Source organism: Pseudophryne corroboree, chromosome 8 (genome assembly GCF_028390025.1).
Source record: "Pseudophryne corroboree isolate aPseCor3 chromosome 8, aPseCor3.hap2, whole genome shotgun sequence".
NCBI classification, from domain to species: domain Eukaryota; kingdom Metazoa; phylum Chordata; class Amphibia; order Anura; family Myobatrachidae; genus Pseudophryne; species Pseudophryne corroboree.
This window is the reverse complement of record NC_086451.1, coordinates 291542643-291560751: the sequence shown is the minus strand read 5'-3', so window position 1 is coordinate 291560751 and position 18109 is coordinate 291542643. Positions and strand designations below refer to the sequence as shown.

The 18109-nt window shown below is 46.4% G+C and overlaps 1 protein-coding gene across 1 annotated transcript in view; it reads right to left on the bottom strand.

The window, feature by feature from the left end:
* TMEM164 (transmembrane protein 164) overlaps positions 1–18109 on the bottom strand; it is a 226317-nt gene that overhangs the window by 18006 nt on the left and 190202 nt on the right. Inside the window, exons 4-5 of the mRNA XM_063937303.1 lie at positions 8394–8472; positions 51–151 (exon numbers count right to left, since the gene is read on the bottom strand). Coding sequence (XP_063793373.1) covers positions 51–151; positions 8394–8472 — 180 coding nt within the window. The remainder of the gene's footprint in view (positions 1–50; positions 152–8393; positions 8473–18109) is intronic.

Here is an 18109-nt window from a genome sequence, read left to right as displayed (position 1 = left end):
GTATCTTCTATATCTTCTGAGTGTGTCTGGAAGCCCTAAAACATACTCACCAGGCCCAGGATCTGCAGAAGACTGAAGTGGTAGAAGAACATGAGTCCAGTTGCTAGAATTGCCCACCAGAAGTTACAAAGTGGCTCTGGTGTATACACACCTGGAAAACATATGCATTGCTTGGATTATCATTACATCAAGAGGTTATACTTGATATACATAATACTTAATAGTTATCAAAGCTTGTTAAGGTATATCTGTAAAATGCAACACCCCCCACCCCCTCCCCTCTGGGCTGGGAGAAACTCTGCCTGTGTGCACTTTTGACAATGTTCTGGTGCTTAAGGATGTGATAGCCTCTTAACAAAGGTCCAAATTGGGATCGAAACGTTGAGGAGAGGAGTACTGAAGTGGATTTAAGGATATACACTGAAGTGAGCGTTACATTTATGCCTTTGCACTTTACTTGAACTAAAGTCTGGTGAGTGCCTCTGTTTTCTATGAAGTTGGACCATAAAAGGTCAGCTTTGAGTGTCACCCCAGTTGCTGCTAAGGAGTTTTTGAATAAGAGTGCGACCTTGAGGAATTATAAATACTTGCTATCGATAGCCCGGTGCACATGATCTTGATGTCCGAATGCATCCCAGCGTGAACATTTTTCTGGATTAAAACTGTATTTTATTCACATGAAGACTAGAAAGTGCCTTCCTTATGCATTTGAAATATTTTTATTATAAGGTGCTGTAAGAAGGAATAAAATAGACAACACGACGCATAAGAACAGAATAATAAACCAGTACATAAGCCCCAATAGATACATAATTACAGTCTGCATAATTATGAAGAGAAGTCGAAAAGTTGTATGTCGATAGAGTTTAGAAACCCTCTCTCAAAATGAACACTAGATGGCAACAAAATGCAATCAACAGAAATAATTGTTGGCAACGCTGTAATTCTCTATGATGTTAGCAGAGTTACGTGTGGGACAGTGAGGAAAAATGGGCAAGTCAGCCTGTAGCCCAGAAAAGTGCAAAGTGCTGTAACACTGGATAACCGTATAGAAGTCTATTAGCAGTTAAAAGCAAAGTATTTGGATTCTTAAAGATCAAATGGCTGATTCATATTTTATTAACCGTGAAAAAATGTAATATTTTTTCTTTATTTATTTTTCAGCAATAAAAGCTGTAGAATTTGGGGTGCATAAACATCTCTGTAAATTGATTGTTGTATCAGTTTGTAAAAGAAACACAGCAAAAAACACACCTGTAACTCCTACCTGCAAGCTTAAAAACGCCTCTCCACGTCAATACAATACCCACATACACAGTCCACATCATTTAACCCATTATTCTTAATTCTGCAGAATCTCATTCCAAAAGTGACATTTTCCAAATTATGCTAATTAAAGTCTTTTAAGTGCCTAATTAATCATTAGGGAGTTGTCCCAGTGACTCAACATCTTTACCATAAAATAGGGAGTTTCTGCAACTTTTCAACCGCTCAGGGGCTGCAGACCTTTCTAGAGCGGTGTTAATTCTTATGGAATGGAAATAGAAAATAAGAATTTACTCACCGGTAATTCTATTTCTCGTAGTCCGTAGTGGATGCTGGGAACTCCGTAAGGACCATGGGGAATAGCGGGCTTCGAAGGAGGCTGGGCACTCTAGAAAGATCTTAGACTACCTGGTGTGCACTGGCTCCTCCCACTATGACCCTCCTCCAAGCCTCAGTTAGGATACTGTGCCCGGACGAGCGTACACAATAAGGAAGGATTTTGAATCCCGGGTAAGACTCATACCAGCCACACCAATCACACCGTACAACTCGTGATATGAAACCCAGTTAACAGTATGAAACAACAGAGCCTCTCAACAGATGGCTCAACAATAACCCGATTTAGTTAACAGTAACTATGTACAAGTATTGCAGATAAACCGCACTTGGGATGGGCGCCCAGCATCCACTACGGACTACGAGAAATAGAATTACCGGTGAGTAAATTCTTATTTTCTCTGACGTCCTAGTGGATGCTGGGAACTCCGTAAGGACCATGGGGATTATACCAAAGCTCCCAAACGGGCGGGAGAGTGCGGATGACTCTGCAACACCGAATGAGAGAACTCCAGGTCCTCCTCAGCCAGGGTATCAAATTTATAAAATTTTGCAAATGTGTTTGCCCCTGACCAAGTAGCAGCTCGGCAAAGTTGTAAAGCCGAGACCCCTCGGGCAGCTGCCCAAGATGAGCCCACCTTCCTTGTGGAATGGGCATTGACAGATTTTGGCTGTGGCAGGCCTGCCACAGAATGTGCAAGCTGAATTGTATTACAAATCCAACGAGCAATAGTCTGCTTAGAAGCAGGAGCACCCAGCTTGTTGGGTGCATATAGGATAAACAGCGAGTCAGATTTTCTGACCGTAGCCGTTCTGGAAACATATATTTTCAGTGCCCTGACAACGTCTAGCAACTTGGAGTCCTCCAAGTCCCTAGTAGCCGCAGGCACCACAATAGGCTGGTTCAGGTGAAACGCTGACACCACCTTTGGGAGAAACTGGGGACGAGTCCTCAATTCTGCCCTATCCATATGGAAAATCAGATAAGGGCTTTTACAGGACAAAGCCGCCAATTCTGATACTCGCCTGGCAGAAGCCAAGGCCAATAACATAACCACCTTCCACGTGAGATATTTCAGATCCACGGTTTTTAGTGGTTCAAACCAATGTGATTTTAAGAAACTCAACACCACATTGAGATCCCAAGGTGCCACAGGGGGCACAAACGGGGGCTGAATATGCAGCACTCCTTTAACAAATGTCTGAACTGCAGGTACTGAAGCTAGTTCTTTTTGAAAGAAAATCGACAGAGCCGAGATCTGTACCTTAATGGAGCCCAGTTTTAGGCCCATATTTACTCCTGCTTGCAGGAAATGCAGAAATCGACCTAGTTGAAATTCCTCCGTTGGGGCCTTTTCGGCCTCACACCATGCAACATACTTCCGCCATATGCGGTGATAATGAGTTGCTGTGACCTCTTTCCTGGCTTTAATAAGCGTAGGAATGACTTCCTCCGGAATGCCCTTTTCTTGGCCAATCCGGAACCACGAGAATTGTGTTTACTCCTCGCTTTCTTATTATTCTCAATACCTTTGGTATGAGAGGTAGAGGAGGGAACACAAACTGACCCCGGTACACCCACGGTGTCACTAGAGCGTCCACAGCTATCGCCTGAGGGTCTCTTGACCTGGCGCAATACCTCTCTAGTTTTTTGTTTAGGCGGGACGCCATCATGTCCACCTGTGGACGACCCCATTGATTTACAATCATTTGGAAGACTTCTGGATGAAGTCCCCACTCTCCCGGGTGGAGGTCGTGCCTGCTGAGAAAGTCTGCTTCCCAGTTGTCCACTCCCGGGATGAACACTGCTGACAGTGCTAGTACATGATTCTCCGCCCATCGGAGAATTCTTGTGGCTTCTGCCATTGCCATCCTGCTTCTTGTGCCGCCCTGTCAATTCACATGGGCGACTGCCGTGATGTTGTCTGACTGGATCAGCACCGGCTGGTGTAGGAGCAGGGATTTTGCTTGACTTAGGGCATAGTAAATGGCCCTTAGTTCCAGAATATTTATGTGAAGGGCAGTCTCCTGACTTGACCATAGTCCTTGGAAGTTTCTTCCCTTTGTGACTGCCCCCCAGCCTCGTAGGCTGGCATCCGTGGTCACCAGGACCCAGTCCTGTATGCCGAATCTGCGGCCCTCCAGAAGATGAGCACTCTGCAGCCACCACAGAAGAGACACCCTGGTTCTTGGGGACAGGGTTATCAAGCGATGCATCTGAAGATGCGATCCGGACCACTTGTCCAACAGGTCCCACTGAAAAATTCTGGCATGGAATCTGCCGAATGGAATTGCTTCGTAAGAAGCTACCATCTTTCCCAGGACCCGCGTGCAGTGATGCACCGATACCTGTTTTGGTTTTAGGAGGTCTCTGACTAGAGAAGACAACTCCCTGGCTTTCTCCTCCGGGAGAAACACTCTTTTCTGGACTGTGTCCAGAATCATTCCCAGGAACATTTCAGAATCCAGCCGTGCTGGCTCAGCACTTCCTGAGATAGTGCTACTCCCACTAACAACTGTTCCTTGGATCGTGCCTTTATTAGGAGATCGTCCAAGTATGGGATAATTAAAACTCCCTTTTTTCGAAGGAGTATCATAATTTCCGCCATAACCTTGGTAAATACCCTCGGTGCCGTGGAGTCTCCAAACGGCAGCGTCTGGAATTGGTAATGGCAATCCTGTACCACAAATCTGAGGTACTCCTGGTGAGGATGGTAAATGGGGACATGCAGGTAAACATCCTTGATGTCCAGGGATACCATGTAATCCCCCTCGTCCAGGCTTGCAATAACCGCCCTGAGCGATTCCATCTTGAACTTGAATTTTTTTATGTATGTGTTCAAGGATTTCAAATTTAAAATGGGTCTCACCGAACCGTCCGGTTTCGGCACCACAAATAGTGTGGAATAGTAACCCCGGCCTTGTTGAAGTAGGGGTACCCTGATTATCACCTGCTGGGAATACAGCTTGTGAATCGCTGCTAGCACCGCCTTCCTGTTTGAGGGAGCAATCGGCAAGGCAGATTTTAGGAACCGGTGGGGTGGAGCCGCCTCGAATTCCAGCTTGTATCCCTGAGATACTATTTGAAGGATCCAGGGATCCACCTGTGAGCGAGCCCACTGATTGCTGAAATTCATGAGGCGGGCCCCCACCGTACCTGGCTCCGCCTGTGGAGCCCCACCGTCATGCGGCGGACTTGGAAGAGGAAGCGGGGGAGGACTTTTGTTCCTGGGAACCTGCTGTTTGCTGCAGCCTTTTTCCCCTACCTCTGCCTCTAGAGAGAAAAGACCCTCCTTTTCCCCGCTTGTTTTTCTGGGTCCGAAAGGACTGAACCTGATAAAATGGCGCCTTCTTAGGCTGTGAGGGGACATGGGGTAAAAATGCTGACTTCCCAGACGTTGCTGTGGAAACTAGGTCGGAGAGACCATCCCCAAATAATTCCTCCCCTTTATAAGGCAAAACTTCCATGTGCCTTTTGGAATCTGCATCTCCAGTCCACTGGCGAGTCCATAAGCATCTCCTAGCAGAGATGGATAATGCACTTACTTTAGATGCCAGCCGGCAGATTTCCCTCTGTGCATCTCTCATGTATAAGACTGAGTCTTTGATATGGTCAATTGTTAGCAGAATCGTGTCTCTGTCTAATGTGTCAATATTTTCTGACAGTTTATCTGACCACGCAGCGGCAGCACTGCACATCCATGCTGACGCAATAGCTGGTCTAAGTATAATGCCTGAGTGTGTATATACAGACTTCAGGATCGCCTCCTGCTTTCTATCAGCAGGTTCCTTAAGGGCGGCCGTATCCTGGGACGGTAGTGCCACCTTTTTAGACAAACGTGTGAGCGCTTTATCCACCCTAGGGGGTGTTTCCCAACGTAACCTATCCTCTGGCGGGAAAGGGAACGCCATTAGTATCTTCTTAGGAATTACCAATTTCTTATCAGGGGAAGCCCACGCTTCTTCACACACTTCATTTAATTCATCTGGCGGGGGAAAAACTACAGGTAGTTTTTTTCTCCCCAAACATAATACCCTTTTTTGTGGTACCTGGATGTAAATCAGAAATATTTAACACCTCTTTCATTGCCTCAATCATGCAGTGAATGGCCTTAACGGGCATTAAATTTGACTCATCGTCGTCGACACTGGTGTCAGTATCCGTGTCGACATCTACTTGTGCCATCTGAGATAGCGGGCGTTTCAGAGCCCCTGATGACTTTTGAGACACCTGGACAGGCACGAGCTGAAGACTCGGCTGTCCCACAGTCGGCATGTCGTCAAATTTTTTATGTAAGGAGTCTATACGTGCACTCATTTCCTGCCATAAACTCATCCACTCAGGTGTCTGCCCCCCAGGGGGTGACATCCCTGCTAAAGGCATCTGCTCCCCCTCCACATCATTATCCTCCTCAAACATGTCGACACAGCCGTACCGACACACTCCACACACACAGGGAATGCTCAAACAGAGGACAGGACCCACAAAAAGCCCTTTGGGGGGACAGAGTAAGAGTATGCCAGCACACACCAGAGCGCTATATATATATATAGGGACTAACTGAGTTATGTCCCTAATAGCTGCTTTTCAATAATATATATATATATATATATATATATATATATATATATATATATATAGCCAAATTTAATGCCCCCCCTCTCTTTTCCCTCTTACTGGTACTGTAGATTGCAGGGAAGAGCCAGGGAGCTTCCTTCCAGCCGAGCTGTGAGGGAAAAATGGCGCCAGTGTGCTGAGGAGATGGGCTCCGCCCCTTTTTCGCAGCCTATTCTCCCGCTTTTTATGGAATTCTGGCAGGGGTATTTACCTCATATATAGCCCCTGGGGCTATATATTGAGGTATTTTAGCCAGCCAAGGTGTTTTTATTGCTGCCTCAGGGCGCCCCCCCCCCCAGCGCCCTGCACCCTCAGTGACCGGAGTGTGAAGTGTGTGAGGGGAGCAATGGCGCACAGCTGCAGTGCTGTGCGCTACCTTGGTGAAGACAGAGTCTTCATGCCGCCGATTTTCCGGACCATCTTCTTGCTTCTGGCTCTGTAAGGGGGACGGCGGCGCGGCTCCAGGACCGAACATCAAGGCTGGGCCTGCGGTCGATCCCTCTGGAGCTAATGGTGTCCAGTAGCCTAAGAAGCCCAATCCGGCTGCAAGCAGGCGAGTTCGCTTCTTCTCCCCTTAGTCCCTCGCTGCAGTGAGCCTGTTGCCAGCAGGTCTCACTGAAAATAAAAAAATCTAAGACTATTACTTTCTAAGAGCTCAGGAGAGCCCCTAGTGTGCATCCAACCTCGGCCGGGCACGAAATCTAACTGAGGCTTGGAGGAGGGTCATAGTGGGAGGAGCCAGTGCACACCAGGTAGTCTAAGATCTTTCTAGAGTGCCCAGCCTCCTTCGGAGCCCGCTATTCCCCATGGTCCTTACGGAGTTCCCAGCATCCACTAGGACGTCAGAGAAATGCAACTTAATGTGCGCAGCAAAATGAAGAGAAAACCTGCCCCCGGCGTGTGAAGTTGCATTACCCATGTAAAATGGTTAAGGCTCCTTTGTGAATTCAGCAAAAAGAATGCACAATAATTACAAGCACCTTATTTAAAAAAAAAAAAAAAAAAAAAAAAAAAAAAAACTGTATTGCAGAGGTTTATTGAAAAGAGCCTGTACTATTGTGCTGATATAGAACAGAGACCATTGTGCACAGACATATATCATGCTAAACACTCGGACAACCATTAGTGAGCACAGCAACTCTCCTATAAAGGGCTGAGCTCTTGTTCTCCAATGTACTTCATTATGTCTGTCCAATATCATGTACTAGAGAAATCCAACATCCCTTTTAGACCGCCACCTATGAACACGTGTTATTGGCACACGAGCGCGCATAACCAGTGTTCAGGTGCTGTACAGGTGGCGCTTGGAGATCATGTGATCTCCAAGCGCCGCCCCCGCCGCATCACCGCTGATGTCACCAACCCGGCAATATGCCAGGTTGCAGCCAGCCGCTGCGGGGCACCTGAGGCGGGTCGCACACTGGAAGCTCCAGTGTCAGGCTCCCAGGTGCGGCCTGCCTCAGGCGGTCTGAAAGCGGTATAACAAATTACCATATTACAAACCCTCTACAGAGATTCTTTAATCACACACCAGTCCCTGCTGCTATAGTGAAGCCTACCAGCGAAATAATCTAACTAGCCCACCAACACATCTAGATCAATTGCATTAGATGCAAACTGACCACTGTAAGCTTGGGAGCAGGGTCCTCTTACATCTGTCTGCTATTACCCAGTCTCGTTTTACTACTGTTTTGTTCCAAACAGTACAGCACAATGGAATAAGTTTGCGTAACATAAATAAAATGTTAATAAATAATAAAATAAACTAATATTTTTGGATGGTGGGAGGAAACCACGTGGGTTTCTTTTGTGGTTCAGAACATGGGAAGAACATACAAAAACCATACAGACAGGGCCCAAGTCAGAATGAAACCCATGACCTCAGTATGTTCAATCATCTAACAAATATTACTAACACATTTACCACTCCCAACTTGGACAAAGTGTTGCATTCATTTGTACACCAGCATGATTTTGTATTTTATACTTAGCGCAGCTTGGTAAGAAAAACCCCCAAAACAAAGCTACTACTTTTTTCCCACACAAATTAACTAAAATTGAAAGATACAAATATATACAACTGGATCTATTCTATTTAATGCTGAGAATAGAGAATAGAACAAGTAGTATAAAAAGCCATAAGCAAAGGAGAGTAAGTTACTGCAGGTCATACCTCCTTTCCGCAGCAAGTAGATGGGAACTACGTACAGCAGGATGTGCTGAATATAATACACCTCAACTTCGAAGGGTAACTGCAATTAGAGGAGAAACAAAAACATACACGTTTAGCACTTTTTATTGTGATTATAGAACAGGTGTCTCTGAATAGCTCCAACCAAAGTACACAGAAAGCAAGAAGCAAAACGCTGTTTTCTAAAGTCCAAACTTGGTGCTGCGACGGAGCGTGGCGTCCCACCTCCTCGTTTTGCACCAAGAATGAAATCACTGTCTATATCTGCATGCAGTTGTAAACATTTGATACAGTCCCAGCCTGGTAATGCTCCAACTTAGTAAATAAGTCTGGAAGAAAGTCTGTTTGAAGCAGAACAACTTAGAAGGGATCCTTGGTCCCAGCGGCATATACAGTGAACGGGGTACCCCTGGTGGATGAACGGGGGGAAAGGACTCAAAGGGATCGGTATGCTGATCACTCTGGACCGGCCGCTCTTCTACCTCCGACTGTGCTGCCGGAAAGCGTCCGTTACTACAGACGCCGTCCATCAGCCAGAACAGAGGGAAGCGGACCTGTCTCGGTGGGGAAAGTGATACTAGCTTTCAGACCCAGCCGGGACTGTCAGCCGCGCCACTCCCCCTATACAGAGCTGTTACCTGCGTCTCCTGAGGTGCTTCCCGCCGTCCGTCTCCACTTAGTTTCACTTTCGTTCCTGTGGCTCCTGGTGCTGAATCTTCTTCCTGGTTAGAGGGTTTGCGGTCACGTGACTCCGGGCTCAACTCTTTCCTGTTAACCCCCGGGGTCACTGCTCGTCAAACGGCTGGGCTGTGATAGATTCCAAATGTCTCAGTGTAGTTGTGCAGTGATGATAATATACACTGCTGCTGTTTGTGCTGCTCCTACGCGTATCGACCCATGTGGGTCTTCGTCAGGCAGTCCTTAGTGGCCATGTTGGTTGTGGGCTTTTTATGCCCAAAACTCGTTACATCATCAGAAAGGGGGCGTGTGTTAGAATGGTCATACAGGCATAGCTGAAAACAATCAGCTTTGATTCAAAGAAGACGGGGGAAAACTTTGACATACAAGATCATATATCGTGTCAAAGCAAAGGGGTAATCTACCTCATAGAATGCCCATGCCATCTGCAATACGTAGGGAGAACCATAAGACCCCTAAAAATAAGAATAGCAGAACACATGAGGAATGTTAAAAGGGGATTAGAGACCCATAACCTATCCAACCATTTCAGAGAGACACATGGAAGTAACCCTGCAGGCATGAAGATCTTAGGCATCAAGCTAGTATCACCCAACTGGAGAGGGGGGGACTTCACGAAACAAATTAACAAAGAAGAGCTCAAGTGGATTTTCACATTGAAGACTCTGAAACCTCACGGCCTAAATATAGACAATGAGGTGAGGGCAGTGATAATGAGTTAACTATTCCACATTAGATCAGCTGAATTTATATGTACTGTATACACTACTGTTCACTTTATTCCCGTAATACAACCAATAAAGGGACATTGTACATTTGAACAATCACAATGTAGATTTAAAGTCGAGAGCCAATTATTACAAAATGATTAAAGCTGTCAGTTAAGTAAGAGGAATAAAAACTGTTCTTTATGATACTCCACGATCACAGATACGATACCCAGTTCTGTATATATCTCATATTTATTTTAAGTCTGAGCTTTTATGCCACATTTATTCTCCAATTTAATTATATTCAATTTAATTTATCTACTATATAATTTTTAACTCTGCATTTATTCTTATAACTTTTAATTTTTATTTAATCTATCCTAATACATCTCTATGATCAATGTCTTTTTCTCCCCCCTTCTTTTATTTCTTTCTTTACAATTAACGCTTTCAGCTATGCCTGTATGACAATTCTAACACACGCCCCCTTTCTGATGATGTAACGAGTTTTGGGCATAAAAAGCCCACAACCAACATGGCCACTAAGGACTCCCTGACGAAGACCCACATGGGTCGATACGCGTAGGAGCAGCACAAACAGCAGCAGTGTATATTATCATCACTGCACAACTACACAGAGACATTTGGAATCTATCACAGCCCAGCCGTTTTGACGAGCAGTGACCCCGGCGGTTAACAAGAGAGAGAGTCGAGCCCGGAGTCACGTGACCGCAAACCCTCTAACCAAGAAGAAGATTCAGCACCAGGAGCCACAGGAACGAAAGTGAAACTAAGTGGAGACGGACGCCAGGAAGCACCTCAGGAGACGCAGGTAACAGCTCTGTATAGGGGGAGTGGCGCGGCTGACAGTCCCGGCTGTGTCTGAAAGCTAGTGTCACTTTCCCCACAGAGACAGGCCCGCTTCCCTCTGTTCTGGCTGATGGACGGCATCTGCAGTAACGGACGCTTTCCGGCAGCACAGTCGGAGGTAGAAGAGCGGCCGGTCCAGAGCGATCAGCATACCGATCCCTTTGAGTCCTTTCCCCCCGTTTATCCACCAGGGGTACCCCGTTCACTGTATATGCCGCTGGGACCAAGGATCCCTTCTAAGTTGTTCTGCTTCAAACAGACTTTCTTCCACAACAGACTTATTTACTAAGTTGGAGCATTACCAGGCTGGGACTGTATCAAATGTTTACAACTGCATGCAGATATAGACAGTGATTTCATTCTTGGTGCAAAACGGGGAGGTGGGACGCTACGCTCCGTCGCAGCACCAAGTTTGGACTTTAGAAAACAGCGTTTTGCTTCTTCACAAAAAAGTTTTTTTCTTTCTCCTTTATTTTGTATTTTTTTTCATTTATATTCTTTTCTTACTTATTCAGATATTTCTGGAATATATTTTTAGATTGCAATAAATTTTCTTCTCTATTTTTGGGATATACAGTCACGTTATTTTATAGACCCAGTGAATTAGACATTGTTAGTGATACATTCTCAGGCGCAGTTGCATAACCCTTTTTCTTCTGCTCATGGATAACAGGTCTGCTTCAGATGGCATGCGGTTACCTCCTGGCAGGGCGGCCGCGTCAGACTTAAGGTTTGGCCAGAAGAATCCATGGCAATCATTTCTGCAGGTTTTTTCATACATTTTATGTAGCTGTTCAAGAGTTGTGAGGGTGGGAAAGGTTGGCAAACCTAGCACGTCAGTATTCAGAAAACAGATGGTATGCAAAGATTTCACCAAGCAGGTTTCTTACGGTCGCAGGGCCTGATATACAGGGCACACCGGATGTGCACTACACAAAATGCCTAAGTTTTACACCGCAGTGCTGCTGGAGCACATCAAGGTGCATACCGCCCCTCCGCTCTCTAGACACAAACTAGTAATGGCCCTGTGTGTGCAACAAGGAAGGAAAAGAGTTTGTACAGACGGCGGCTCCAGTTGCCATGGTGATGAGGCAGTGACGTGACCACTGACGTAGGAGGATTTTTAATTTTCCAGGATCCATGTAGACAGTGGCTCCAGTTACTATAACGACGTGGCATTCCGATCACATGACCGGCTAGTCTCATAATGGAATACATTGTTGTAATGCCGAACATGTGATCGGCGCAGCCTATACTGGATAGCCGGGTATTTTAATCCATTATACAGCTTGGTATGTGGACCAATTATTTAACTGTAGGACTGAGTACCTAGCAACCTAAATGTATACATTGAATCTAATTGGTCCACATTTTCTAAGTGACCTTTTACATGGATTGAAATAATGGAAACTACATACATAAAAACAAAAATAGGATTTTAATTACCTACCGGTAAATCCTTTTCTTTTAATCCGTAGAGGATACTGGGGTCCACATTAGTACCATGGGTTATAGAAGGGTCCACTAGGAGCCTGGGACACTTTAAGAAATCAATAGTGTGCACTGGCTACTCCCCCTCTATGCCCCTCCTACCAGACTCAGTCTAGAAACTGTGCCCGAGGAGACGGACTTATCCTGAGGAAGGATTTAACAAAACAGTGGTGAGATTCAAACCAGCATACACAAACAAGAGGAAAGTCATGCTAACCAACCTTGAACATGAAAAGCAACAGCTGTACCAACAACAATACTTAACGAAGTAATAGTGCAGGAAACATGAAGCACTGGGCGGGCGCCCTGTAACCTCTACGGACTACGAGAAAAGGATTTACCGGTAGGTAATTAAAATCCTATTTTCTCTTACGTCCTAGAGGATACTGGGGTCCACATTAGTACCATGGGGATATACCAAAGCTCCCAAACCGGGTGGGAGAGTGCTGAGGTTCCTGCAGAACTGATTGACCAAACTGAAGTTCCTCAGAGGACAAAGAATCGACCTTATAGAACTTGGCAAACGTGTTTGACCCTTACCAAGTAGCTGCTCGGCAGAGCTGTAAAGCAGAGACACACTGGGCAGCCACCCAGGAAGAACCCACCAATCTAGTAGAGTGGGCCTGTACTTTAGGAACCGGCATTCCTGCCGTAGAATAAGCCTGCTGGATAGTACACCTGATCCAGCGAGCAACAGACTGCTTTGAAGCAGGACACCCAATTTTATTGGGATCATAGAGAACAAACCGTGAGTCAGACTTTCTGTGACATGCTGTCCGCTTCACATAGCTCTTCAAAGCCCTCACAACATCCAAGGACTTTGAGGAAGCAGAGGTGTCTAAGCACCAGAACCACAATAGGTTGGTTGATATAAAACGCAGACATCACCTTAGGAAGAAATTGCTGACGCGTTCTGAGTTCAGCTCTATCTTCATGAAAAATCAAATAGGGGCTTTTGTGAGACAACACCTGCAGTTCCGACACACACCGTGTGGAACCTAAGGCCAACAGTGTAACAGTCTTCTACGTAAGAAACTTCACGTCAACCTCCTGTAAAGGCTCAACCATTCTGATTGTAGAAACTGCAACACCACATTGAGATCCTAAGGTGCCATGGGAGGCACAAAGGGCGGTTGGATGTGCAGAACACCCTTCAAGAACGTCTGAACCTCAGGGAGGGAAGCTAATTGTTTCTGGAAGAAAATGGATAAGGCTGAAATCTGGGCTTTCAAGGAGCCCAAACGTAGGCCCACATCCACACCTGACTGTAGAAAAAAAAAAAAAAAAAAAAGGAAACGTCCTGTTTGAAATTCCACTGTAGGAGATTTACTGTTTACACACCACAAGATATTTTTTCCAAATACGGTGGTAATGTTTAGACGTTACCCCTTTCCTGGCCTGGATCAGGGTAGGAATAATCTGGTCTGGGATCCCCTTCCGGGCTAGAATCTGACGCTCAACCTCATGCCGTCAAACGTAGCCATGTTAAGTCTTGATAAACGAACGGTCCCTATTGTAGAAGATCCTCGCGAAGAGGCGCAGAGGCCACGGGTCCTCTAGAAGCATCTACAGTAGATCCGCGTACCAGGCCCTTCTTGGCTAGTCCGGAGCAATGACAATTGCTTGAACCTTTTTCCTTTTTATTCTTTTTGAGAATTCTTGGGATCAATGGAAGAGGTGGAAACACGTAAACCCATGGAGCCACCAGAGCGTCCACCGCTGCTGCTTGTGGGTCCCTCGACTTGGAACAATACCACTTGAACTTCTTGTTGAGATGAGAGGCCATCATGTCTATTTGTGGAACCCCCCACAAACGTGTCAATGACTCAAACATCTGCGGGTGAAGGCCCCACTCTCCTGGGTGGAGGTCGTGTCTGCTGAGGAAGTCCGCTTCCCAGTTGTCTACTCCCGGAATGAAGATTGCCGACAGCGCCACCACGTGTCTTTCTGCCCAGAGGAGAATCTTTGTTACCTCTGACATTGCTGCTCTGCTCTTCGTTCCACCCTGTCTGTTTATATACGTTACTGCAGTCACATCGTCCGACAGAACTTGAATGGCGTGATCTTGAAGAAGATGCGAATCCTGTAGAAGGGTGTTGTATATGGCCCTTAGCTCCAGAACCAAGAATGGTTTCCTGACTTGACCATTTTCTTTGGGACTGTTCCCCATGGGTGACTGCTCACCAACGAGGGTTTTGAATACCTCCTTCACTTTCCAACACCTGCTTGTTTATGTCACCAGCAGTTTCCACTGAATGAACATTCATCACACTGCTACAGCTGCAGCATCTTTACAACGGCTCCGACAGTGGGTTTCGGGCGTCCTCAGCTCGATCCCACCACCATTGGGTTTCACAGTGCATTTGCTCCCATCCATCTGTGAGCCTACCGATGCGGGCTCCTATACTGCCATCGGACAGGGTCATTGGCCCAAGTCGGAAGCCCTTGCACGCCACCGCTGGGAGCCCCCTGGGAATTAATGTGTGATATGCAATTTGCACCCATATTGGAGACATCCACGTTCTGACCGGTAGTGCCTTTGCCGTGTGCGGATCCCGGCACGAGTTGGACTTCTAGTGCAATACATACCTCACAGGGTTATTCATCCTCACACCTCTTGGGAGTTTGGCATCATCCTCCAGGGAAGCCGCTGCTGTATCACCTCACCGTACGCGGTCTCCAGTGCTCACGGCCGTCCAACACAGGACACCGTCTATTTCATCTTTTGGCAGCTGTCATTGCCAGCCAGGACACAGCGTGCGGGAATTCAGTGGATACGGTTTCTTTTTTTCACCTTACAGGTCAATACATTGTTACCACCATTTGGATACTAATGTCGGGACAGGCCATATGATTATTCACAGCCCTTCATTTGGAATCACCCACTGGTAACATATCTGTGATAATGTTTACGGTTATTATTCATCTTATATGCAGGTTGTTGTGCTTATATACGAACAATACCAGTTAGCCTATTAATTGGAGTACAAATATATATGGTGTACTGGTATGGTAGTTTTTATTGTTGTTGACCATCTCATTATTATTCTTTAATTGTCAAACCCCCGGGAGGTTACTTTTGATTTTATGTGAATAAATTATAATTTTATTTTTATTATTGGTTGCACTTGTATTATTAAGCGCCAACTGGGATTAATTGTGTTTTTTGACTGCTCCCCAACCTCTGAGGCTTGCGTCTGTGGTTAGCAGAATCCAATTTTGAATCCCGAACTGTCGACCCTCGGTCATGTGAGAAGTCTGAAGCCACCACAGAAGAGAAATCCTGGTTTTGGGCGACAGACGTATCCCTCTGGTGCATGTGAAGATGCGATTCAGACCATTTGTCCAACAGATCCAGCTGAAAGGGCCTTGCGTGAAACCTTCCTTATTACAGAGCCTCGTAAGAGGCTACCATCTTCCCCAGAAAGCGAACGCATAGATGCACCAAAATCCTTCTGTGCCTCCGTGTCCAGTATCATACCCAGGAACGTAAGCCTCCGTGTTTGTTCCAGGTGGGATTTCAGCAGGTTCAGAATCCACCCGTGATCTTGGAGTAGTCGGGTTGAGAGCGCAATGCTGTCAAACAACCTTATGATGCTTTTATCAGCAGGTCGTCCAGGTACGGTATTGTTCACTCCCTGCCTGCAGAGGAGAATCATCATCTCTGCCATTACCTTGGTGAACACTCTCAGTGCTGTGGAGAGGCCAAATGGCAGGGCCTGGAACTGGTAGAGACAGCCCGATAGTGCAAACCGTAGGTAAGCCTAATGAGGCGGCCAAATCAGAATATGAAGGTACGCATCCTTGATGTCCAGGGACCCCAGAAATTCTCCCTCACCCAAACCGGAGATCTCCATCTCTCAGAGACTCCATCTTGAACACCCTTAGGTACGGGTTCAGTGACTTGAGGTTTAAAATGGGCCTTACCGAACCGTCCGGTTTCGGCACCACAAACAGGTTGGGAGTAATAACCTTTGCTTTGTAGTTGAAATGCAACTGGGACAATGACCCAATATTGTACAAGCTTCTGGATTGATGCCTGCAAAATCAGACCTGCTTCTGGAGAAGCTGGTAAGCCTGATTTGAAGAATCTGGGAGGTGGGAGTTCCTGAAACTACAGTCTATATCCTTGGGCGATAAGGTCTTTGAAACAGGGATCCTGACATGATGTTGCCCAAATGTGACTGAAATAACATAACAGGGCTCCCACCTGCCTGTATTCCAGGCAGTGCAGTCCACCGTCATGCTGAAGGCTTGGAGGAAGCAGAACCAGAGGTCTGTTCCTGAGAACCTGCAGCTGCTGGTTTTCTGGGTTTACCTCTATTACCTTTGAAGGCTGTAGAAGAACCTTTGGATTTGCCTTGAAATTTCGCTGTCCGAATGGATTGCAATGTTGGAGCAGAGTAGGTTTTCCTAGCTGGGGGTGCTGCGGAAGGAAGGTACGTAGACTTACATCTCCAAAAAGGCCATCACCTGTGAATGGTAGGCTTTCCACGCCTTTCCTGGAACCTGCGTCCGCAGTCCATTGGCGTAGCCACAAGCACCTGCTTGCTGACACTGCCATGGCAGTGGTGCGTGCGTGAAGTAAACTAATTTCCTTTAAGGCCTCTACCATAAAAGGTAACAGAGTCATGAATATGCTGTAGGAGTAAAATTATCTCCCCCCTGGGTAAGGAATCTAATCCGTTAATTAGGTTACCTGACCACTTAGCAATGGCCTTAGTGATCCATGCACAAGCAGTGTATAAAGATTTGAGAGTGGTCTCAATATTACGGTCAGCGGTGTCCTTTAAGGATGCTGCCCCAGGAACAGGTAAGACTATCTTACGTGACAACCTAGATACCTATGCGTCCACAATCGGCGGGTTTTCCCACGTCTTTCTATCCTCCAGAGGAAAAGGAAAATATGTAATTAACCTTTTAGGGATCTGAAACTTTTTGTCAGGATTAGCCCAAGTTTCTTCAAACACAGCATTCAATTCCTTTGATGCTGGAAAAGTGGCTGAGGATTTCGTTTTTTACATTAAAATAAGATTCCTCCTCTACCTCCAGCACCTGGTCAGGAATGTGCAGGACATCTCTAATAGTTTCTATTAGGGCCTGTATTCTTTGTGACAAGACTGCATCCCCCCAGCTTGCATCCACTTCACCCTCCTGTGTGCCTGATGTATCGTCATCAGTAGAGGCCTGCATGAGCTGGACCAGAGTACGCTTTTGTGGGCAAATGGCAGGGGTCTGAGACGCTGGTATGGGAACTGAATCTCTATTCATCAGGTCATCCAGAGACTGTCTTAAGTATTGCGTCTCTTTCTCAGTATGGGATAATTTAGTAGAAATATTAAAAATCATCCCCTTAATGGAATCTAACCATGGGGGTTCTGCCCCACTAGCCTGAGAATGTATACTATTCTGGGTACATGGTAGAGAGTCTCCGGGGGTAGACCGACCCTCTGCCGTGCTGGAAACCCAGTCCCTGGACATGGTAACATGAAGGGAGACACACCCACCCACCCACCCACAGAAGGTGAAAACACAGTTTAACCCAAACAGAGCCCGCAGGGAGACACAGAAAATGGAGCCAGCCACACCGCACCCTTTTAGCCAAGTAAAACTGGGTCGCCACACTAAGCCCCTCAATAGGGCTTAGTATACTAAAACACTCTCTCCCCCCCACCCTCCCCCTTCTAAGACCCCCTGATACCACTGGGGAAACGTGGAGTCTTCGTGGAGGAGCTGCGCTTCCTTGTGATGCCAGTCAGTGCAAGCAGCAGAGGGTAAATGGCGCTGGTGAGCTGCTGGATCCGCTCATAGTGAAGCCCCGCCCCTGTATGGCACGCAGCTTCCCGTTTTTTTTTATACTGGCCTGAGGTCTTATTCTATATAACAGAGGGTTAGAACCCTTAAGTTATGACAGTGTGGGTCATCTTG